Genomic DNA, 25,596 nt, shown 5'->3' on the forward strand with positions numbered 1-25,596 from the left:
CCCCTCCCTGCCCTTCTTTCAGGCTGTTCCTTCCAAGGGTATCCAGTGCTGGGCTGCAATGCAGGAAGTGTGATTAGCATGAGCTACAGTGTAGGGTGCTGCAATGCAGGAAGTTCTGTGGTATAGCAGACAGCACTTCTCAGAGCAGAAGCTGTTTGCAGCATGTGCCGTCCTAACATTTTGGTTAGGCCCAAAGCAGCATGGGGAACAACTGCTATCCATGGGATTGTTAGTGAGACAAAGGGGCAGGGGCTTTGAAGTGGACTTGGGGGTGGGAAGAAGCATAAAAGCCTCACTGAGGAGTTCATGCAATGTTGGATTATCGGGGGCAAGTGGGTGCCCATTTACAGTGGATGACAGCAATTGATGTACCTTTGTCTGCCAAATGGCAACTGCCTATGTCATGGGCATCCTTCAGAATCTGATCATGGGATTCTCACGTTTTTAAAATTCATTATCATGGCATTTATTGCTGTAGTGGCTGCAGCGCGACTATGTAGTCAGTGCTATGAAGTGCCTATTACCTGTTTCATCAGTGTTATTGATGAAGTAAGAAATGGATAAAGTTTAGGTTGTAAGCTGGCTGGGTAAGGGGCCTGACTCTTTTGCAACCAGCTCATGCCATCCCCCTTCCTACAGATAAGAAACTGACAGTGCAAACATAAGCCGAAGTATACTTAGTTTGCTTTGAAGGGTGTGACCTTGCTTAGAATTTCTCTCTCAGGCACCCAACAAATAAGATATTTGTATAGTTTTGTGACAGAAACTAGAACAGAACCTAAATCCCTTGGTTCCTTGCTCAAAACACTGTTGGGGTGTTTGTGGTAAATGCGTAGTCCTGCAGTCAGTTAATTGGTCACCTGTAACATTGGAGAACACCTGCCCGTCATATTTGCCATCTAGAGACACTGTTTTCAATCCCCACCTCTCTTCCCAGAATGTGTTGGAAAAGATGAAAATAAAATAATTGGGTTGGCCCTGCATGAACCTTCAGTTTCCTACTTATAACTTGAAAATTTTTCTTATAACTGGATCTCACATACAGATTGTGCTGGCCATAGTCGCTGTCATGTTCTGTCCTGGATTCCTTCCCAGTATATAATTATTTTGTGGCATTTACCCAGAACCCTCCTCCCCAATGAATTAGTCTTTGATTCAGTTTTGCAATTTTTTTAAAAACAGTGGCCTTGGTATTTTCAGGGATTCTTTACTATGAAGATCATTTGTAAGAGGCATCAGGCTACAAATAAAACTCTGGCTTTTTTAAAAAAAGCACATATTGTTGTGATCCCTCCTAGCCTAGTATTGAGCAGGTGGGAAAGAGCCCTGTAATTGGCCTTGCTCATGTGTTTGTCATTTGCTGGAATGCTGTGTGTGATTTGGCCACTGCCAGAGGAGTGGCGAGTGATGACAGGGATGAAAGTTGCATGGCTTCATGTGTGATGTGGGTTTTCACAATGTGTGTGTCACTCTACAGAATAGTGCTGCTGAACTCTTAAAGGACATTGGTCTGTTCATGGATGTGCTGTACTCACTGCACAGTTATCAGGATTCCCCAGAGACACTTCCTGATCAAAGAAACTCTGGTGGTGGCAGCAAGATGCTTGGAGAGCCTGTGTATCGAGGCTGTCTGCTGATTCAGTTTCTTTTTTTAAACAGACAAAAACCATTCTCATTATTTGTGATGGTAGCTTCAGAATAGAGATGCTTACTGTAACTTATTTATGTTTTTGAGTAGTTGGACATTTTTATATCAGTTGAACTGTCTGCAAAAGAGAGCAGGAGAAATTGGGCTTATCTCTGGAAGTGTGTTTCCACCCAGCCTACAAATCAGTACCGTTGTCTCCAGAACAGTACTAAAACTGCAGAGGTTAAGTTCGCTACACTGGGGAGGCTGAAATATTGATGTGGGCAAGGTAGCTTGTCCATCGCCTCCCCCACTTTCTTTCCCGCCATACTGAGCTTCATCGCTTCTATCATTTGCCCCTTGCAGCAGGATTTCTAGGGAAAGGAAACAGTCTAGAGAGCCAGCTGTGGTTGGCAGATTTCCTAGCTGCAACCACAAAAGTTTGTAACATGATAGCATTCCTAGAGCCAACAGAAGACTGTGCTTCACATCTGCCCTGGTCCTAAGTCAGAGCTGCTGGTGTAGTGGAAATGGGGAAGTTAAGCAGTGTTTTCAGTGTCCTTTGAATAACCTCAAATCCTTCTGGTTTTCCCTGGCTTTTAGCAACACAGAGGAAAGGGGGGGGGGAGGCCAGCATTTTGGAAATACTGTGTATGTGCAGAGACATTAAAAACAACAACACAAAACCCTCTCTCAAAACAGTTTGATGTTCCATCTCAAGACACAGAGCAAATGAATGCTATTTTGGCAAATGTGGTTTCCATTCATTTACTGCATTACCTTTGACATAGTTCAGTTGGTAGTTTACTTTTCATGAAGTTATTTTGTGTCTGTCTGTCTGTCCGTCCGTCCGTCCGTCCGTCTGTCCGTCCATCCATCCATCCATCCATCTCTATAATCTGGCCAAATTACCCCTTTCCCAGCTTCCCTTGTTGCAGACTGTCCCAGAGCGTATTGCCCTTATTCAATGGGGATTCTCTGGGGCCTTGTAGGTCTCCATACTTTCTGAAGAGCCAGTGTGATGTGAGAGTCAGTATGGTGCAGTGGCTGGACTGCCAAACTTCAATCTTGAAGAGTCAAATCCCCATTCTGCCATGGAGGCTTGTTGGGTGATTGAGGGCCAGTTACACTTGGATTAACCTACCTCTTAGGTCTGTTGTTGTGAGGATGCAGAGGTCGATTCGGGGAGATTGCGGGGGATCGCCGTTCCCCCGGGTGAGGTACGGGGGCGGGGCACACGACAAAGCCCCGCCCCCTGCTTCTGGCGGCCCCGCTTCCGGCCATCATTCAGCCAGGAGGAGGCAGGAAAAGAGGGAGGGTAAGTTGCTTCCTCCGCGCCTCTCCCCACCCCTGCCTGCCTGGGGCCAGGGAGGGCCTTGGCGGGGCTTCCTCACACTCCCGCCCCTCATGGGGCTCGGCAGTGGAGCCGCAAGGCCGGCGGCTGGGACCGTTGGGACCGGGGGGCCTTCGCAGGGCTTCCTCGCACTCCCGCACCTTTAAGACTAACAAATAGCACCTTTAAGACTAACCTTTAAGACTAAGACTAACTGAGTGGTGGGTGTGGCCTTATGACACACTTCCGGTGATGTCAGGGTGTGTGGCCTTATGACACACTTCCGGTGATGTCAGGGGGTGTGGTCTTATGACACACTTCCAGCGATGTCAGGAGGTGTGGCGTATGCTAATGAGTTATGCTAATGAGTTCCCCTAGCTCTTTTTCTACAAAACGACCCCTATGAGGATGTGGTAAGCCACTTTGGTTTCCCACTGGGGAGAAAAGCACGTTATAAATAAATAAGTAAATAAAAGCCATTCCTCTGCCTCCAAATAAATTTATGGGCCACACAGCTTTGGGCCAGAACCATGTAGCCCATTTTTTAATGACAGTGAAATCCTCTTATGGCCAATTTAGTAATGCACAATAAGGATGTGATGTGGTCCTCAAACTATGTCCCAGTTTATATTACATGCAGAAGGTCACATTTTTGAATGCTTTCCCACAGTAATGGTTAATTGCAAAGGAAAACATGTTACATGAGCACCTGGAGAAAGGTTCAACCCTAGCGTTCTTTCTAATGTTAGATTTTCACCTTTTAAAAAAATAGCATTCAGTAACCACCTCCTGTCTGAAGCCTTTCCACAAATGTCTTCTGCATGCATGTCTGCTAGGTAGATTTCACCCTCTAGAGAGTCTTCCAGAGTCACCTGGTTGTAAAAGAGGGCTTTGGTAGTAGCAATATATCCTTCAGCCCAGCGTCCGGACTGAGATCACGCGGGCTGCATATATAGTGTAAACCTATGTTTTTACTGATGTGAGCCACCCTGAGCCTGTGTTGCAGAGAGGGCGGGGTACAAATTGAACCAATAAATAAATAAATAGTTTACCAGAGGGCTCTCATGACTGTGTAGAGCCAGAGTCCAGTAAATCCCTTGCAAGACTAATTCAGCATACTGTGAGCTACAATTTTCTTCTGTTGGTAAATCCGTTCTAATAAAAAAGGACTCGATGAAAAGGCCTCGATCTCTACACTATTGGCATGGTAAATTAATAACCAAGAATTCTAAACAGCCTTCTATCAAAAATTTGATACAAGGTGCTGCCTGAAAGTCCATCTAACTCAGCACTGACTACGGTGTCTGTTCAAGGTCTCAAGAAGAGGCCTTTTCCTTACCCTCCTGCTGGAAAACCCTTTAACAGGAGATGTTGGAGATTGGATCTTCATGCAAAATTTGTGCTCTGCTATTGAACTAGAGATATGATTAGGTGATAATGTTAAACTTGAGTTGGGACCTGATGCTCTTTTTTAAAGTAGTGCTTGGGGGTGGGGGTGGGATTAGCTCCCAAGCATACGTGGAGGCAGGAGGAACTTCGTCATTCCCTCTCTTCTACCCCATGTGCATCACTAGCAGAAAAAGGTGTAGGGGCAGGCTGTTTGTCTTTCTGCCAGTATATTAAAGGTGAGCATCAGGTCACACGTTAAACACGAGATGGGTTGGGATAGTGTGCAATCAAACTCTGTTACTTTTCGCTAGAAACATAGTTTATCCTGAAGCACAGATGTGTGCTTCTTTATCCTTTATCCTGAAGCACAGACTTGTTCATCAGTTTTACCTTGAACTGTTTTATTCAGTTTTATTCAAGGAGAGAATCAAACCCCTAGATCTGACCTTAGAAAGAATCCTTTGTAGACCTTTTCTGCCAGAATTACCAGTTAGCAGTAGGTATCGGAATATCAATTTTTCTGGTACTAACAGAAACTATATAATTTGAGGTTGCTATTGTTAAAGCACAGACTGCCAAGGACAAATTCTAGCAGCAGTTAAATTGTAAACCCTTGTTATATTTTTTTTAAAAGTCCTGAACCCGGGTTGCTCATAACTTTTAAAGAGCCTCTTCCAAAAGATCCACATATTCCCCCATAAACAAGCATGCTATCCATTTCTCCTATTGTTCATGGGAGAGCATACCCCCTAAACGATTTGAGTTTGTTTTGGGGTCCTGGGTCACAAAACAAAAAAGAAGGGGCAAAGATCTGGGGAAGCATGTGTTGTGTTGTAGTGTGATGTGGGTTTTCTGTTATGTTTTAAGTGCCTGTCCACTGTGGCAATGTGAAAAATCAGACCCATCCCTGCACAACTCTCCTCTTGAAATAATAAACTGAATTCAGCATTGTTGCATCCCTGGGAGCTGCATTCCCCTGCACAACATAGATTTGTAGTCAAGCTGTGATGTGGCAGTTGTCTTTTCCTCCATACATAGCTGCAGACTCACTATCTGACCATTTGTTTTGCCTGTCTGAAATGAGGAGATTATGGCTCAGGGCATTTCAGCTGCTTTATGGAAGATGCTTGAAACAGATCCTGTGTGGCTGTTGCTGCATGAAATACCCTCATGTACCATAATGTACCATAAGGATCACTCCTGTTGCATGGAGAGGTTTTTTAGGGCAGGCCACCATCAAACGTTATTTGCAGTGGTATGAGATCTTTCCACATGATAGAACAGTCATGTGCCAAGATGTTCTGCATGCTACAGCCACCATGTGATGCCACTACCACACAGAGGCTGTTTCAAAGGAGCTTCCATGTGATGTGGAGACTGTGTTCTGAATTAGTCCTAAGGTGCTACTTTTGAGTTCCTGGAAAAGGGGCCATGTGTACAGGATACAGATGTTGCCCAGTGGGCTGATATATGCCACATGAGATGGTCAGCTAATGAACACATGAAGCTGCCTTATGCTGAATCAGACCATTGGTCCAGCAAGGTCAGTATTGTCTACTCTGAGTGGCAGCAGTTCTCCAGGGCCTCAGGTAGGAGTCTTTCACATCACCTGTTAACTGATTCTGTTTGCTGAAAATGCTGGGGATGCATGCCAATTAGGTGCTCTGTCACTGAGTCTCCCTAGTGTGAGATTACTGTGATTATGGCCATTGGATATGACCTACTGCAAGCTTCAAGCTCTCTCTAACCAGTTTGTTTCATTAGATAGCTAAAATACAAGTAGTTTTGGAATGATCTTCTACCTTGGCCGTTAGCTGGCAACTCTCCAATGGCTCTAAGGGGGGGGGAGAATCTTTGTTAACTAAGGGGTAGTAAGTCTGTTCGAGATTGTTCATTATCATTAAATCACAAAAAAATATTTGAGTGCATTTGAATGCTGAACTAATAGTAAAAGTAGAAGTGTGTGTGTTTTTGGGGTGTGTTTGAAAAACCGCTCAGCTGAACAGACACGTTCCTTGGCGTCCCAATGCCGGGTTATGTACTTGGACAGATAGACTTGGCTGCTGAAGCCACTGTCTTACTTCTATGGTTCTCTTTTCAGACTGACCCTCCTCCAACCAAGGCTTGCTGATGATGAATGGAACAGCCAATGTGAACGCAGCTGGTCGTAGCCATTATGCCTCCTCAATCCCTGTGCCCAGAGCTGCATCCCACAGCAAGATACATACTCTGGCGGCATCTCCAAAGTTGCCCCCAAGGCAAAATAGTGTGGGAGCTGTTCCTTCCCAAAGGGTATCCTCTCCCAGGATCGGAAGGGGGCTCGTTGGCTCAGGCAATGGTATTGCTAAAGGATGCAAGCAGAAGGTCATCCCCAAGGTCCCAGCAGCTGCAAACCCTGGACAGGAGAAAGCAGAAGGAGCTGAGAATCATGGTGGGGTAGAAGGAATGGAATCCAGTCTCAGTTTGAACACAGTGTCTGGCTGCAGCAGCCCTCGGGGAGCACAGAAGACCAGTCCCAGAGCCACTGGAACAGCCAAAAAATCTGTAGCTCAAGCAACAGAGAAAGGGACAGCGACCTCAAAGCATGGAGAAGATTGTACCAGCCTTGGTGCCAAGAAGAGTCTTGCTAAGCCCAGCTCAGTTTCTGAGCCTACAAAAACCTCCCACCTCCCAGGGAAGAGCCCTTCTCATCTCAGCTTGTACAGTGAGACTTTGTTGTCCAGGCCTTCAGAAGGACCTAGCATGAAGAGGCCTCAGAGCTGTCCAGTGAAAGGTCAGTGGGCTTCAGAAGCCAACTGGAAAGGAAGTGGAGTCTCCAAGCTGGAGGATAAGCCTCAGGTGATCTCACTGGACACAAGCAACCTTAATAAGGGGCCTGTGCTACACACTGGACCCGTCAGTTTTTCTTCTGTGTCTCAGCACAACCATCCTATTATGGCCACGGTGGCCCCTTTCCACTATCGGTGAGTGGTCAAACGAGACAAACTAGACATAACACAGCAGACCTCTAGATTTAGAGAAATTTACAAATGTCCATGATTTAAGGCCCTTTTTAAAATAAATAAATAAATAAGTTATCTACTCTATGTAGCTGCTTTGAAAATCATAGAAGGATGGGATGGTTAACCTTTTCATTTTGTGTCTCTCCCCTACTACTTGCACTTAGCTCCAGGAAGAAAGAAAGACAGCTATAGTGTAGAAAGTTACAGCTAATGTGTAGAGAGGCTGCTATATCTTTAAGATATAGTAAGATACCGTAAAAATATAGGAAACCTGTCCTCCTTTTCCTCAGCCCTGCCTCCGTGATTGCAAAGCCCTGGATTCACTTTGTGACCAAGGGCCATCCCAGGGTGGGCAGCACTCAGTTGCATTGCAAGCCTTTTTGTTTTTCCCTTTCGACTGATGCACTGAGGCTCTGCAGTTTATGTCTGCCCAAATTACTGAGAAATGAACTGAATGATAACAACCCTTTGGTTTGATCTGCTCATGTAGCTGAATTTCTTAACTGGAAAAATGCTAATTTGATGTGCTTTCTTTGCTATCAGGCGACAGGGTGAAAAGGAGAGGACCGGCCTCTCTAAGGAGGAGCATGCATGTGATGAGCACCCCAGTCCTATGGAAGGTCCTGATCTCAGCTTGAGAGGCGTGGGTAAGTAGAAGTGCCGGAGTGGACTGCTCTGGTGAGGAAGGATCAGGATGCATGGCTCTAGCTGGTTGCAGGAGTGGGAAGGCCTAGTTTTGTGCACTGAATGTACACTTTGGTGGCCATCTGAACCATGCTTAAATCCAGAGTCCCTCTGCTGACTTTAGTTGGAAGGGAATTTGCAAGCAATTAACAAGTATTTGGATTGCGCAGGACTGTAGCTCATAAAACACTCAAGAACTTTGTGTTGCTAACAAAGGGGAATGCTGGGATATGACACTCTTCAGATTATATAGCTGAGCAAGTAACAAATATCGTAAGAATTGTTTCAATTATCTATTTTTAAAATGCAAGTGGCATTCCTTTACCACCAGTATCCTTCTGTTTGCCTCGAATAGGTTCAGTGGAAGCAGAACAGCTCAGCTCAAATCTATTGAACTTCACTTTAAGATAAGAATGAACCATTATAATGACACACTACAGTCAGATCACTTCTCTAGAATGTGCCAGGATTACAGCACCGAAGAGCTCCTAGGTTAAACTATCAAGATCCACCTAAACTAGTGGAGATCCTGTAGAATGGGTCGCAGAGGGAGAAGGCATACATTTTCCCCTTCTCTGTAACAGACTCCATAACTCTGGAATCTTGGTTCCTGATGCATAAAAGCCTTGCCCAGTAAAATTTGGCAGTTTACATGAGAGAAGTCCAATTAGGTATGGATGAACATTTCCCATATGTTTCTGATAAGGGAGGAAGTGTCATAGATTGCATCACCATTTCTGTAATGGGCATGGGATTATTTTTTCACTAATTTCACAATAATCACAAAGTGGGAGACAGACATCCACTGACTGTTGCCTTTTTAGAGAGTTCCTTTTAGGAAGATGCTTGTTATTTTTGTATTAATCATAAATAATAGAGCAGGCTATGCCTCTGGAATGTTTTGACAGGCCATGAATAAAATAGAATCTGGAGTTAAAGTTGCAGATTGCTAGAGAAATGGAAAGAGCTTGGTCATTACAATCTAGTGATGCAAATAGTTTAATCCCCACTGATTGGTATGCTATTTATGCCTTTGCTTAACATTCTTATGGAAAAAGCACCAGATAGAATATTTATACAGGCTGTGCAGGTGTATCAGGGATTAAAAGAAAGCAAAGGCATTTTGAACAGACTGAAATCTAGAAGTTGCACATGATACATAATTATAAGTATATTTCCCATGCATATTCAATGGAGAACAACCACAGGAAGGTGCAGTCTGGCAGAGAAGGCCAGCACGGGGATCGGGAGGAAAAGCTGCTTTGCCCTTTCTCTTCCAGCCATTTTCCCATTCAAAACCACCCCTTCCCCAAGCAGGAAGGGGGGCAAGTTGAGAGAGGAGCTGGAGAGGATAAGCTACCTCCTTTGCCTTGCCAGTACCGTGCTCAAGACTGTAGCCTTTCAAGTTTTTGCTTCTTTTTTAATAAAGTTGTGAACAACATTGGTGAAAAGTGCCATGAAGTCCCAGCGGACTTATGGTGACCCCTCATAGGGTTTTCAAAGCAAGAGACTTCAGAAGTGGTTTGCCTCTGCATAGCAAACCTTGGACTTCTTTGGTGGTCTCCCATCCAAATGCTAACCAGGAGCAACCCTGCTTAGCTTCCAAGATCTGACAACATTGGGCTAGCCTGGACCATCCAAGTCAAGGCTGATCAACAAGCATGTTATCCACAGTTTCAGCCTAAGTGGGACTTCTCAGGATGAGTGAAATCTGAATAGAGAAAAGTTACTAAGGGGGCCAAAGCATCAATTAGCTAATGTGCAATCCCGTTTAAAACCCCTGTGCCTGGAAATAAAAAAAAATTCCTCCTTCTTGGGGAAGATAATTGCAACAACGAAGGGGCATCGGTTTAACATCAGCAGACCCCAAACATCCCAGATGCAATGGGTAGATAATTCATGTACACATTTATGGTAAACTTGCAATCAGACTGCTGCGTGGTCTGCATCAGGCCTTTGATGTAGTCAAAAGAATACTGCAAAAGGAGGAAGTTACAGTAATCTGAGAAGTGCAACAAAAATGCATTTTTCTGTATTTATCATTTGTCAATAATTAATACTGTTGGGATTTTTTAAAACTAATTTGATGTGAGAATAATGGCCATTCTTCAATATCTTGACATCATCTACTTATGGATACCTTCAACAACTGCTGTCTTGCATAGACATATATCACTTTAAGAATGATTGACTTGATTTATGACAAACCCCATGTTGTGGTTACTATTTGCTGGTAATCTGTATGTTAGATAGAAAACCCTAGATCAATGCAGTGTGTTCCCAGACTTAAGAGAACATTTGGAAGGAGCTGGAAACCATTGTAACTCAGCTTAAATATGGAGCAGAAATATCATTTTTTACAGTGCAATCCAGAACAGTTACACCTTTTTAAGTCCATCAATTTTAGTGGGCTTAAAGGGATGTAACTCTGTTTAGGATGACACCATGAGTCATTTCCATTTATGCAGTCCTCCTCAGAGCTGATTGAAAACAACATATTGAGGATCTCTGTTGCTTACCTTTTCTTGATGGTATACTGAGAGTGGGAGAGTCACCAAGCTCAATTAGAGCCAAGATCACTTTAGCCACATTAAAACACTGTTGGTAAGATTTGTGTTATGTTACTATCTCAGTTTACTTTTAAGAAAGAAAATATATTGAGGTAGGTCATTACGTATGATGAGATAATATTACTCAAGTGCATCCCAGAAGGGAGTATAGATAGCCACAACTCCTAAGACTTCAATTCCTAATGAATGTCAAACTCCTAACTTGGGTACTGTCTTTTCTAAGCTGCCTTCTCAGAAATCAGTATTTCTGTCAGTAAGATACAGCCTTGACATATCAACATCCCTCTGAAGATAATAGAAATCTTCCCCACTTTTTGGCACACCTTTTATCAAGGCCCAACATTGTATTTCTTCATTTGGACTTGAATTTGCATACACAATTGTGTGAAGAAAGGGAGTGGAGTTTATACATATGAGCATTTCTTTCCTTGCAGGTGACTGGGAGGGATGGTTAAGGGGACAGAAATTTGATGAGAGTGATTGACAGGGCTATTTGTATGCTGCAGAGATGGGGAACTGCAGAAAAAGGGCAGAATGTTCTGATGGTCACCCTTGTGATTGTGAAGAAGGCTGCTTACACACAGGGGGTTGCTCTCTCAAACAGCAGTGAGGTTTTGGGAGCATCCACATAATGTCATCCTACTCCCTTTTATCCCTTTCCTTTTGAAAGTGGGGAGGGCCACGTTTGCTGGAGTCTCAGAAGCCCAGCAATGGATTGAATAAGATTTATGTGGCGGGAGGGGGCAGTCTTCAGCACACTTTAGAGTGTCCCTGCATTGGAAAACTGAGGGGGAAAATTACACAGACTTGTAAAACTTGCAGAATAAAGTACAAAACATGATAAATGATGTGAATGTGTTTGATGTGCATAATTGTTTTAGGGTGCAGAATCCAAACTTTCTAGGAGAAGAAGCTTGATTGCTCAGTACAGGATTCTACTCTTTGTAGATTACTAAGATAAAGAACGTGATATATTTTGAACATTCTAAATCTCCATTTAAGTCCTTAGCAGCAGCAGTAATAATAATTAGTAAGTATGTGGTGGTAATTCGAGTAGTACTGATTACAACATTATAATGGCAAAGAAACTTTGATTACTCTGCTGGAGCTTTCAACAGAAGTATGTGGATGGATTTACGCCATGTTGAAATCCTGATCAAGAGGTAAAACTCAGTCAGGGTTTACAGAGCTTCTTTATATTTGGCTATATATGCCCAGAACAATAATGGGGTCCTAGAAATAACCTGTGATCAATTGGTCCATTAATATCAAGGATTAGAGCCAAATGACAGCGCAGTTACAGTGAAGGTTGCATCAAAAACTCCATTTAATGTTGGCAAAGAATGCTTTACTTCTCAAGAGTGATAGTGCACTGCACACAGAGACACGTTTATATATGAAAAGAGAATCATACACCGATAATCAAAAACAGTTAGAATGTTGCAGGATGATCAATGCTAAAGTTTTCCGCTTTTTTCCTTTAAAAATGTTTTCTCACAGAGCTGCTGAGAAAATCAGGGAACAAAATTCTAGGAGCCTGGGTTACCCTGGGGTTCCATAGACGTGAGCCAATCATATTATTTGTTATCATATGATGATTGGGTTGAATGTGGGCAGAGGGACAGACCACCAAAAGGGAATCTTTGTTTGGGAGCCTACAGTGGCTCTCAGCGGCCCTGCTCACTCAGTATTTTATTTGATGTATGAAGTGCCTTCCCACCATCTTTTTCATCTACCCATCTCCAACTATGTTGCTTTTGCTTTATATCCTGATAGGCAACTGGGTAGACTTCTTCTCTGAGGAGTTTTCTACTGGATGATTCTTTACATGGTAAATACTGAACTGTTGTGAAAGATCCAAGATCTTCCCTCAAAGAAGCACTTACATTTAAGGATCTAACATTTCCCCTTCACTTAGCAGACAATATATGTTTCTGGACTATAACATATACTGAAGAAACATAGTGTATAAAATATATATTACATGTTTTGTTTGCATATTTTTCCTGGCTAAATGGCAGGCCTCATTTATTTACTAACACAATCATTGTGTTGTTTTCTCTTACTTCTTTTTGAAGATACTTCTCTGATCAAAGTTACTGCAGGTAGTAAGTATCAGAGATTCACAAGCTGCACCACAGCAGACTGACTCTAGCAGAGAGTGATGCTAGTTTGAGTAACTGTTGAAACAACTGTGTCATTTCCTTGGGGAAAGCCCAAAGTCACAAGGACTGAAAGAGGTTAGACATCTCAAATTCCCAAGTAATATAAAGAAGAGAGATTCATTCTTGCCTATTGCTTCTTAAATTTTGCCTAACTAATGCTTCTTGTGTGATACCCCTGCAGCTTTCTTGTATGATATGAGTACTGCTGATTGCAGTGAGAAGCCGATCTTGCTTCTAACAGCAACTGAATAAACCTAATAGGAAAATCAACTTCTGAGTGATACATGGTCAATTATACTCTACATCTACTTTAGTATCTATAAGTGGGAAGGTTAGAAAAATGTAATATTGTTTATAAATGCCTGAACGTTTGTTCTTATTTTCCTTGTATGAATGCCTTATATGTGGCTAAATATACCAGAGCTCTGCCTTAGATCACACTGAATGTTTCCTTCTTCTTTTTTTAAAGAATTTATTTATTTGAGTTTATAATATAACTATGTCATACAAATACATCAAATCAACAAGACTACTTACATATCCTATAAGAACATCTCTTTTGTCTCTCCACTGAATGTTTCCTAAAGCCCATAACAAGTCCTGCTGGTTCATCTTGCTTTTAAACCTTAATGCACTTTTTGGAAGAGGCAGGGGATAATTCTGTGTGCCAGGGAAGAAAGGCAGCAAATTTAATGGTACAATTCTATGCTGTTTTCAGTAGGTTTAGGCTGGAGTATTTCTGCATAGGATTACATTATATATCACCTAAATGGCATACACTGGGATTTGCATGATGATATGTGGAATAACCTTCCTTATTGAATAGTATCTGTGACATCACTAGCAATGAGCAACACTCCCACCCCATGCCTTAGCCATTTGATGCATTTTAAAAGATTGATTTTTAAAAAATTGTTGGTTTTCTGATATTTTACTGCCAGTTTGGTGTACTGGTTAAGAGCAGTGGATTCTAATCTGTAGAACTGGGTTTGATTCCCCACTCCTCCACATGAAGCCAGTTGGGTGACCTTGGGCTAGTCACAGCTCTCTCTGAGCTCTTTCAGCCCCGCCTACCTCACACGTTGTCTGTCCTGGGGAGAGGAAAGGAAGATGATTGTAAGACTCAAACTTTGTTCTACTCTGACTCCAGGCAAGACAGATTCAGGTGGGGTGGCCATGTTGGTCTGAAACAGCAAAACAAAGTTTGAGTCCAGTGGCACCTTTAAGACCAACAAAGTTTTATTCATGGTATAAACTTTTGTGTGCATGCATGCTTCCCTAGATACAGTGTGTTTGCATATGAAAGCTTATACTGTGAATAAAACTTTGTTTGTCTTAAAGGTGCTGCTGGACTCAAACTTTATTTATTTATTGGTTCAGTTTGTACCCCTCCCTCCCCTCAACACAGGCTCAGGGTGGCTCACTTCAGTCAAAACATAGGTTGACACATAAATAATAATTAAAATCCACATAAAAATGTTTAAAACAATTCAAGTTATACAGTCAAGTTCATAAAGTGCTAGTGGTGGTCAGTTAAGTATTTACAATGGTGTATTTTAACAATGTGCCCAAAGATCTAGCAATCCTTCAGCTCGTGATCTTTTTGAAATATATACGGGCAGTGTAGGCTTGATGTCAAACCCAAGGGCCAGGACTCTATAGTGGCCAGGGCTCTGTAATGGTGACGGCTCCTTAGTTGAAAGCTTGGTGGAAGAGCTCTGTTTTGCAGGTCCTGCGGAACTGTAAAAGATCCCACAGGGCCCTGATCTCCTCTGGGAGCTCATTCCACCAGTATGGAGCCGCCACTGAGAAGGGCCTGGCCCTGGTGGTAGCAAGCCTGACATCCTTGGGGCCCAGGAGGGTCAATCAGTTTTGAGATCCTGACCATAGTGCTCTCTGGGGTATATATGGGGAAAGGCGGTCCCTCAGGTATGCTGGACCCTGGCCATATAGGGTTTTAAAGGTAAGAACCAGCACCTTGAAGTGAACTCGGTATGCTATTGGCAGCCAGTGCAGTGTCCTCAGCACAGGCTGGATGTGCTCCCAAATGGGGAACCCCTTCAGGAGCCTGGCCACAGCGTTCTGCACTAGCTGAAGCTTCCAAATTTGCGACAAGGGCATCCCCATGTAGAGAGTGTTACAGTAGTCTAGTCTCGAGGTGACCATTGCATGGATCACTGTCGCCAGGTCGTCGCAGTCAAGGAAGGGAACCAACTGCCTAATCAGTTGAAGATGGTAAAAGACCGACTTGGCAGTGGCTGCTACTTGGGCCTCCATTGTTAAGGAGGCATCCAGGAGCACTCCCAAATGCCTAACTTCCAGCGCTGGCACCAGTGGCGCCCCATTGAAGTTCGGGAATGGGATCCCTACCCCTGGACTGCCCCGACTCACACACAGGACCTCCGTCTTCGTCGGATTCAGTTTCAGCCGGCTCAGCCTAAGTCAACCAGCCATGTTTTGTAATGCCCAGTCCAGATCTTCTGGTCTGGAGATGGACCAGCCGCCCAACATCAGATAGAGCTGGGTGTCATCAGCGTACTGGTGACATCCCAGTCCATGCCTCCGGGCAATCTGGGCAAGAGGACGCATATAGATGTTAAATAACATCGGGGAAAGCGCTGCCCCTTGAGGCACTCTGCAATCCAGTGGGTGCCTCCTGGACTGCTGTTCCCCCTAGCACCACTCTTTGTCCCCGACCTTGGAGAAAGGAAGCAAGCCATTGCAAGGCAAGCCCCTGAATTCCTATGTCAGCGAGGCAGCGGGTCAGTAACCGATGGTCAACCATGTTGAATGCCGCTGCCAGGTCCAACAACAACAGCCCTGCCGATCTGCCTCGATCCAGATGCCTTCGGAGGTCGTTTGTGAGGGCGACCAGTGCTGTCTCCATCCCGTGACCAGGGAGAAAACCAGACTAAAAGGGGTCTAAAATGGAAGTGTCATCCAAAAAGCCCTGTAACTGAATTGCCACCACCCTCTCTATTAATTTGCCCAAATAGGGCAAATTGGAAACCAGCCGATAGCCAATTCAGCTGGATCCATAGATGTTTTTTCAGGAGAGGGTGGACCACTGCTTCCTTAAGCACCCCAGGGAACTGTCCCTCAATGAGGGGCTTGTTGATAGTCTCCCTCAAGGTGCCTCGAAACCCGTCATGACCAGCTTTAATTAGCCATGACGGGCACGGATCAAGGCAGCATGTGGTGGGGTGAACAGCTAGAAGCAATTTGTCAACTTCCTCTAGGCTGAGCAGGCTGAAATGATCCAAAACCAAAACCAAAGACGTGCATGGAACCTCGAGCTTGCTCACTCTTTCAACTGTGGTGGGGAGGTCGCGGTGGAGCGACAGGACTTTATCCGCAAAATAGCTCGCAAATGCCTCACAGCCTATATCCAATTCCATAACATTTGGTCTGCCTTGTGGCAGTGTAGTTATAAACCAAAGTGTTCTAAATAATTGGGCTGGGCATGAGCTCGCAGATGCAATTGTGGCCGCATAGTACTCTCTCTTTGCAGCTTTGACTGCCATCTCATAGGATCTCATAAACATCCTCTTGTAGCTTCATCTCAGCTGTGACACCACCGTCTCTCTAGCTGTCTCAACTCTCGCTTCATAAGCAGCAACTCCTGGGTAAACCAGGGAGCAAGCCTAGAGCGGGGGCACAGAGGGTGCCGGGGAGCGATCTCGTGGATGGCTGTGGGATGTTGGCTATGCCGATCCCCTACAAGCTCATCTAACCAGCCGCCAGGGGGCATCAGATCCCGCAGAGTCATCTGGAGCCGCACTGGGTCCATCTGGCTCCACGAGCGAGCTAAAATACGCTTGCCAACTAAACAGGGTTGGGGTGGGACATTCAGGCGGGCCCTCGGGGCATGGTCTGACCATGGAACTGCCGAAGCAGTAACCCAGTCCACTGTTACCCCCGCCACAAAGATCGAATCGAGCATGTGCCCAGCCCGGTGAGTGGGGCTAGTTACATATTGGGAGAGTCCTAGTGCCACCATGGACGACACCAGGTCCACTGCCTGAGTAGAGGTCGCATCATCAGCATGGACATTGAAGTCACCCAGGACTATCAGTCTAGGGTGTTCCAATGCCCAGCCTGCTATGACCTCCATTACGGACGGCAAGCTATTGGCTGTTGCATTAATTTTGTTCTGCTGGTAAGACAGAGTGGCTGGCTTTTCTAATATGCTGGAGGCTGAGATCTGCATCTGACTCACTGTGCTTCTTGCATCTCCACGGAAGCTTTTTGAGTTCCCAGTGCCACTGCCCCAGAGGGGGGCATTCTAGAAAGCCAGGTTACTGGACTGCAATGGAATTAGTCTCATTAGGGCATAGGATGCAAATCCCCCCTGGGGCCTCTCAGGAAAAGAATAGACAGCAGCACGTGTGTCCTAACAGGATTAGAGGCCCATTCAAGAGCTTTGCTAGAAAGAACTCCCTGGAGGGAAGGAATGGGCAGAGATTCATTTGATTCATTTAGACCAGCTCAGATGTTATTAAAGCTCCTGGTTAGATCTGGGAGCTCCCACCTCCCTTCCCCCAAAACAAAGCCATAAAGAAGCTCCCTGCTCTCCGACTGTCATTGATGGTAATGCAGAAGGTGGGTATTGTTTGTTTGTGCCAGCCTATATTGCTATGGGATTACACAAGTGTTCTGAGTTGTGATATAATTCTTCATCTAGTGATATCATCTCAGGTATATAGAGAACAAGGTGAGACCAATACAAGCTGTTGCTTTGCTGATGTTGCAGCTCATACCAAGCAGAAGCTGAATGGCTTGCGAGTCCTGAAGTAATTTCCTTGATTTTGTCAAGGACCGGACTGGGAAAACAGTGTGCGGCCCAATCACATATACTTGGGTGACTGGAGTTGTTGTTCTATAGGTCCCTAGTTCTGCGGTGTCCATATGCCCCTTGGACAGGGCTTGTCTAATTCTGCAAAGACTGAGTTCTCATAGTTGTTCAGAGCTCTTCATCAGCAAACTGTACACACATGTGGGATCTGTCCATACCATACAACTAGGAGTCCTGCTCAAGTAACTATTCCACTTTTATTCAGACATGACTTTCAAACTGGAAATAGTTTTAACACAACTGACCTCCAGATTAAAACTCCACTACCCCTCCCCCCCAGTTGTTTAAATTCATCTGAGACCAAAAACCTGAAAACCACAAGCTGAAAGCAACATGAACCTGGCAAATGATCTATGCTCTAATTGCTTGGTTTTGCAATCTGTCCCAACCACTTCCGAAACATTTTATTCCAGTGGGCTAAATCAAGCAGTACAGGCAAACTATTGTAATCCAGTTTATACAGAATAAAGCTTTCATCCCACATATAGCCTAGGTAATTACTTGGAAGTCTTATTTCTATAATCTGGAGCTGAAGTTTAACAGTGCTGTATTTATTATTATCATGATAACTGAATGAGGAATCAGAACTATCCCTTGGGTTTGGCCATTGATGGTTTCAAACTTCTTTAGCCACTTGTTCTTATTGCTCAAGTGGTCAGTGTCGCAAACTGGTAGGATAACATCTGGCTTCAACATCAGACAATGAGTAATCTAAATGTATTTATCATTGCAAAGGTGAAATTTGAGAGATTATTTCAACCTCAAGATAAATGTCAAGGCAGGTACCAAGTGGTAGGTGTTGCAGTGAAGCAGATGCACATGCAGTCATCACAGGAAGACATAAAGCTGCCTGGCTTATACTGAGTCAGACCTTTGGTTTCTCAAAGTCAGTAATGTCCCCTGACTGGCAGTAACTCTCCAGGGCTTCAGGGTGAGGCCTTTCACATCACCTACTATTTGATCACTTTGACTGGAGATGTGAGGGATTGAAGCTGGGACCTTCCGCATGCCAAACAGATGCTCTACCACTGACCCATTGCCCCTCCCTCCTGTAACAGGGAGGGGGCAACTGCCAAATTGTCGTATAACAACTGACATGTGATCTCAGTTTCCTCTGGGGAAAATGCTTTTTGTAATTTTTATAGATGTCTTTCTTATTATTGTGTTCACTGTAGATTAGGGAACAAGAGATGGAAGAAAGAAGGAGAGAGGTGGAAAAATCACATAATAGGCTGCTTATGGTGGGTAAACCTCCACTCTCAGCCTCCCATAGTCAAGAAATTGAGGAAAATGGCCTTCATAGTGAGGGGGTGTCAAACACCTGGCCTGAATCCAGAACTGGCCCATCCAGGGCTCTTATCTGGCCTGTGAGCAACTTGTGCAAAGGAGGGGACAGGACGCTGCTCGGGGGGTGGGGCAAGCTGGTGGAGCCGCTTCGATCTTGGCTTCAGCGTGGCAGAACAACCTTGTCTGCTGCAGTGAAGCAGAACTGAAAGGTATTCTTAGAAAAATATTCTTTAGCAGAGATTAAATCAGCAGAGCAATGAAAAAGAGTCAGAGTCCATGTGTATGTTTGAAAAGAAGAATTACTTTACTTGAACTAACAGGGAAAAGGTAAACAGGATTTAAAACAACAGACACTAAATCCTACATGTTTATAGCTAGAAGACTACACTAGAAGAATGGCATCTCTTCTCCAAGCAAACAAAGACAGGGAAGAGACCCCAATATGCAAAATAGCCAATACATGATTTTCCAATCACAAAGCTAAAGTTTAGGTCATTTAACTAAGGCCTACAAGATTCACAGGCTTTTCTCACATGATAACAGATTGGTTACAGTAAACACATGTGATTTCCTGTTGACTAACAAAGTTGACTCTATAAGTACTAATGTGTTGTTCAGTTTGCTAAACCTGACAAACTCCTTCACTTCAGTGGCAGCCTCACTGGTAAGTCGGGGGCTGCCACAGCTGCATTCATGCCAGCTTGGGGTTCCAAGGTGAGGTCACAGTGGCTCTTCACTTGGCCTGCAACTCCAGGGATGCTGTCTCAGATGGCCCCAGGGATTGGTATTTGCATGTGGTGAGGGGGATGCAGACAATCCTCTGCTAGGGCTTGCTGGCAGTCAATGCTGCCACCATAGTCACACCCCTCCACGTGGCAGCTGCACTTCAGCCCAGCTGCCAAGGGGTGACTCAGTGGCTGGGCCTCTCTCCCCCATGGACCACCCAGCAGCCGAAAGCCATAGGCAGCTGCTGTCTCATGGGAGGAGGCAGTGCTGGTGATCTCCAGTTATACTGGTTGCTAGGGGGCCTGGGGGCCAGTGTTCCCTCTAAGCTGAGTTAGTGTGAGCTAGCTCACAGTTTTTTTAGTCTCCGGCTCACACATTTTTGTTTTCGCTCAGGAAGGATGTCTCCAGAGCAAACTAATTTATGCAGTAGCCAGATCGCTTGCTCACAACTTTAATGCCAGTCGCTCACAAAGTAGAATTCTTGCTCATAAGACTCCACAGCTTAGAGGGAACATTGCTGGGGGCTCCACCATATGCTCAGAAGGGAGGACACACTAACTTGGAGCTTGCCAGCTGCTGTCCTTTGTAAAGTTTGTATTCCCAGTACCTGGCATTACATTTTATGGCACACATGGCCAAGCCCGACAAAGTGACATTTATGTCAGATCTGGCCCTCGTAACAGATGAGTTCGACACCTCTGCTATAAGAAGTTCTCCTTGTCTCTGTGGTCTGTACCATGGAAGAAGAAGAAGAGTAGGTTTGTATACCCCGCTTTTCTCTACCTTAAGGATTCTCAAAGCAGCTTACAGTCTCCTTCCCTTCCTCTCCCTACAACAGTCATCTTGTGAGGTAGGTGGGACTGAGAGAGTTCTGAGAGGACTTTGACTGGCCCAAAGCTTTGTGTGGAGGAGTGGGGAATCAAACCCAGTTTTCCAGATTAGAGTCCGTCGCTCTTATCTACTACACCACCAGTAGAGAAAGAGCATCACACAGAAATGATGTCAAATTTCCCCAAAGCTCCATGTTCCCCAGGCTCTGCTCTCAAGATCTCCCAGCATTCCCAACCCTATAAAATGGACATTTAAAAACCTAGAAAGGAGAACTTTAGCTATACATGTCCAGCATACCCACAACTGCCATTGCTTAGAATGTGGTCTAAAGGATTATCAGGATCTGGTTCACTGCCCAATGAGCCCTTTGGGGAGGACACAGAGAAGCAGCAAGGTGTGAGGACCTAGTGTGTGAGGACCTAGCACTTCCATTTCTTTTTCGGTTACCAGTGCCACAGCAAATAGGGATATGTTGTGTTAACACATGGAGGCAGATGGATTGTGAGGCATTCATCCAGTACTACATGTAACCTGGTGGCTTTGACAGATGGGAGCTCTGCCATTGTGATGATGGGTGTCACAGCCAATGGACTGTAGGGGGGAAGGCAAAGTCATTTTTTGAGCGTGAGGGAAAGAGAGGTTGCAATATGCCTAATAGCATGAAACACACTAGAGGTGAATAGGAGGGCAGATGGTGGCTTTACAAGTGATTGTTTATATGCATTCAGCTTGGAGGCACTGCACAATATCTCAGCTGTCTATGCTCTCAGTAATAGGTCTGGAATAACTATTGGAGTTGTAAGATAGAAGGACAGCCATTTAAGGTATATCCAGATTAACAAGGTTTGCATTATTTGCAGCTAATTATTGCACAGTGGGAGGTAGTATATTTTCTCTGCTGTTCCTTTCCAAGGCCCTTATGACATGGAGGAATTTGGTAGGCAGGTCAGGAGGATGTGGACTGGAAAGCTGAGTGGGGAAGGTTCTGGGACGCAGTTGAACCGGACTGACAGAAAATCCAAAAGCAGATAGATTGAAGGAAGAGGGAGATGGGAGAGTAGGAGAGCCCTGAGAAAAAGAAGAACTGGTGTAGCCAGGGAACTGAGGAAAGGAGGGTCGAAATGGTTAGATGATAGGGTTGCCAACTCAAGGTAGAAATTCCTGGATATTTTAGGGGTGGATCCTGGGAAAAGGGAGGAATCTCAGCAGGATATAATGCCATAGAGGGCACTCTCCAAAGTAGCCATTTTTTCCAGGGGAACTGATCTCTGTTGACTGACAATGACTTGTAATTCCAGGAGGTTGGCAACTATAGAAGATGAGCACTGTCAAATAAGTCAATTCAAAGCCTGAGGACTGGAGATGCTGTGCATTTTCAGTGGGAGGAAGCCAAGGGTGGCCTCGGAAGGTGCCAGATTCCAGAGAGGTGGATTTTGCAAAGTTCAATAGGAAGCCCCTGGGACTAGTGACAGAAGAGGCTGTGAACTATTGAGAGGAAGGGACAAGGAGACAAGGAGATGCAGTACAAGATCAGAAAACGTGGAGAGATCTGGCCCATAGAATCACCAAGAGTCAGACACGACTGATTGTCTAACAACAACAACATAAAGCCAACAGGCTGTAGGGATGTGAGGTCCAAACCTGAGAGGATTTTTGTATTTTTATGAGATTCATAAGCAGGGGAAACTAGCATTTTGATGTAAAAGGCTCTCTTGATTAATTTTTTCCCTTTTATGTAAAGGTACACAGAATTCTCTCAAAGTTTCAGGCTGGAAAAGCACATGGAGTACAAGTGAGGGTAGGGAGATGGATTTCTTAAATGGTTTGGAACTAACCAGCCACAGAGGGAGTGAGGTGAGGCAAATGTTATTTTTAATCTGGTTTTCACGTCAGGTACTCTCTTTTAGTGCAGTGTGAGAGGCTATCCAAGATGGCAGCAGGCCTCTCTTTGCCCTCTGAGATGCACAATTACTGGCCAGAGCACCAAGGAAGGTGAGGAGCGTTCACACTTCAGCAAGCTCCATGTAATACCCTTTATTAAATTTTCTTGACATCAGTGATGACTTTCAGTTTCAAGAAACTTATGGCCACTTAAATTTATAAGTGGCCTGATAAATTATGGTGTCTTTCTTTGGGCTGGTTTTGTACAGGTTCTGATTTCAGATTTTTAGAATGTACAGGTTTATATTGTGTATGCCATCCTGTGAACCAGGCAGCAAGGCTGAAAAGGTGGGATATAATTGTTTTAAATTAAAAAAAATGCAAACGAATGCAAACATTTATGGGGAATGTTCCTTTTGACTTATAGCAGGCCCATACTGAACCAATGTTCACAGTGGGTAACATGCAAAGCTATTGAGGAGGACCGCTTCCTCCAATGTCAACAGTGAGATTTTGCGATAGGAAACAGAGTATATTCTATAGCTGGTTGTAACTGAAATCACAGAGATAAATTTAGAAGTGGGAGGGAGGACAGGATGTGATTTTCTGGTGTTAGGAGAGATAGTTTATCATCTGGTAACAGGCTGAAGAGTCAGCATATCAATGGACCAGCAACCCCAGTAGTACAGCACCCCCTAGTGCCACGCTTGCAACTCTGGTCAGCCCTAACCTAACGAGAAAAGTGACCCTACCAGAGATGATCGATGCCATTTTCAAAGCGATATCCCACCTCAAGTACTGACTTGGCCGCCCTGCTTACTGTGTATGAGACTGAGAAAACACTGTGTCGAGTGGACGGGGAGATGCTTCCCAGCTGCAGTGTAATTTAGTCAAGAGTCCCAGCAATGTGGGAATAGATCTGCTGTTGAGTCTGTCCTTGCTTTCCCACTCTCATCAGGTCATATGATCCCTGTGAGTCTGGGGCAGCTGGGACCACCTGTCCCAAACTGTGACCTAGAAGAGCAGAAAACTCGGCGGTCACTACCACATTTGTATCGTAGTCCGTCTGCAAGTTCCTTTCTGCAGTTTAATGTACTGTGACTGGAAACTATAGTGCTTGGCTAGGAAATAGCCTCTGCTGGGCCCAGTGGGTGAAACATTATCCAGTGTGACCAGGGAAGAAGGAAGGGTGAGTGCAGATCTGGCACAGGAAACTGGTTCCCACTCATCAGAACTGCAGCTGCACAGGGAGGGTGGGAGGCACAGGATACAGGATACAGGCGGTGCCCTTACCTCACATCTGGGACTGGGCAGGCCTTGGGGAACTTGGCAGGGGTCATCATGGTTACCTCCTTGTCCAGTGAGTGAATAAGACCCTAACTGTCCAGTGGTGATGATGCAGCCTTATTCTCAAGCATATAAGATTTGTTTTGATGTGGGCATATGACACAGAGGTTCCTCGTTGTCCTTCCCAACAGGGAGATGAACGAAACTGACATTGTAATTGTCGTCAACCATAGCACTTAGAGAGAAGATGCAGCTTTCAGATCCTCTGCCAGCTTCCCAGTGCTCTTCTCCAAATAGCTTCCCGCCCATCAGAAGATCACACAAGGGGGAGGAACACAGGAAATGTGAGAGAAATAGGATTGCCACCTCTCCTAGGGTAAAAAACCCCCCACAAAGCTCATTTAACAAAAGAACCAGCTTTCACCCATTTGAAATTGATTTCTGTAAATATGTTTAATATTCCAGAGGGAAAGCTGTGTTATTCCACTGCAGAAAAACCAACACAAGAATCCTTTGGCTCCTTAAAGGCTAACACATTTATCATGGCATAAGCTTTGCAAAGAGTGGGGCTTTAAAAAGCCATCAAGCACCGGGGCAGCAATAGATCTTGTGACATTTTTAATGCAGATCCCAAGCATGCACAGGATAACAACTGGAGAAGCTGCCTAAAATTTTGAGTGGAAAAAACTGCCAGTGAGGGAGAGATCCCTCAAAGCGGCTGTGTATCTTTAGAAATGGCACGGTTTACCCATGCCAGGGTGGAGAGAAACCACATAGGAGGCAGTCCAGTAGGCTGCTCTGAATAGTTCCGTATAGATATCCTTATTGGTTTTTAAAAACACTTTTACATAGTGAAGGACCTTTAGTGTAATTCCCAACATTTCTTTTTACCCAGGCTTTTAACTAAGGGGTTCCATCCCTTTTTGGCTTCTTTATACTTTGCTTCTAGCCTGAGGACTGTTTTATGGATATCATTTTAGGTTGTTCAGAATTTGTTTTATGCTGCTTTTATGCCCTGGCTCATTCGGTTTTGTTGTATGGTTTTAGTTGTGAGCGACCACAAAGCAGATCTCTGGAAAGACCGTGTGGACATTTTCTAAATAAATAAATATTGCACAGCAGCAGTCCCTCCACCCTGGCAACCTTGTGGAACAGTTTTCTCTAGCTTTATTCCACCCTTTCTCTAAGGGGCTCAGGGGAGTGAATATAATTCTCTCTCTTTTATGCTCACAACATTCCTGTAAGGTATGTTAAGTGGAAAGAGAATGTCTGTCCCAAGATCACCCAGTGAGTTTTGTGGCTGAGTGGGGATCTGAACCTGGGTGACACTTCAACCACCACACCACATTGCATTTTAGCAAAGAAACTAGATATAATTGTCTGTGCTGCCCTGCATGCTGCAGTTATCTGTGCAACTGGCTTTCTTGATTTTTAAACCGTTTTGCATATTTAAGAGGCAAAGGAGTTCTAATGTAATGTAATTCCATACTGCACGGCAACTGTTTTCCCATGAATGGTTTTCAGCTTCCTTTCAACACTTTGGTTGGATCAAACACCCCTATTCCTATAAATGCCGATTTCTGGGCCAGTAATCCCTGCCTTCATGTCTTCCAAAGGAAATCTGTGCAGTTTCCCATGAAACATTGCCCCACAGAAGGAAGGAGAAAGAATAATAATAATAATAGAATAAGGGGTCTATTTTATAGTATACAGGATAAACTGATTTCACCTATTTGCTCCATTGATCTCCTGGGAGAAGGCCAGCCCCTTTCCCCATCAGGGGACTAGAACTGAAATTAAACCCTAGTTACACAGTGAATGAAATACAGCAGCATTGTTCCTTTCCTCTAATTGTTTAATTGGGGTTGTGACGACCTACTATCTTTGCTCAAGGACTGTGCAGTCCTGCTGCCCCTCTCTCTTTTCACTCTCTTCTTCCTAATTCTGAGATGGATGCAG

The 25,596-nt window shown here is 44.5% G+C and overlaps 1 protein-coding gene across 1 annotated transcript in view; it reads left to right on the forward strand.

Moving 5' to 3' along the window:
• NAV1 (neuron navigator 1) overlaps positions 1 to 25,596 on the forward strand; it is a 336,027-nt gene that overhangs the window by 41,565 nt on the left and 268,866 nt on the right. Inside the window, exons 2-4 of the mRNA XM_015424681.1 lie at positions 6,451 to 6,725; positions 6,756 to 7,312; positions 7,895 to 7,998. Coding sequence (XP_015280167.1) covers positions 6,480 to 6,725; positions 6,756 to 7,312; positions 7,895 to 7,998 — 907 coding nt within the window. The 5' untranslated portion in view covers positions 6,451 to 6,479. The remainder of the gene's footprint in view (positions 1 to 6,450; positions 6,726 to 6,755; positions 7,313 to 7,894; positions 7,999 to 25,596) is intronic.

This window comes from Gekko japonicus, unplaced genomic scaffold (assembly GCF_001447785.1).
Source record: "Gekko japonicus isolate JY-2015 unplaced genomic scaffold, Gekko_japonicus_V1.1 scaffold640, whole genome shotgun sequence".
Taxonomy (NCBI): Eukaryota; Metazoa; Chordata; class Lepidosauria; order Squamata; family Gekkonidae; genus Gekko; species Gekko japonicus.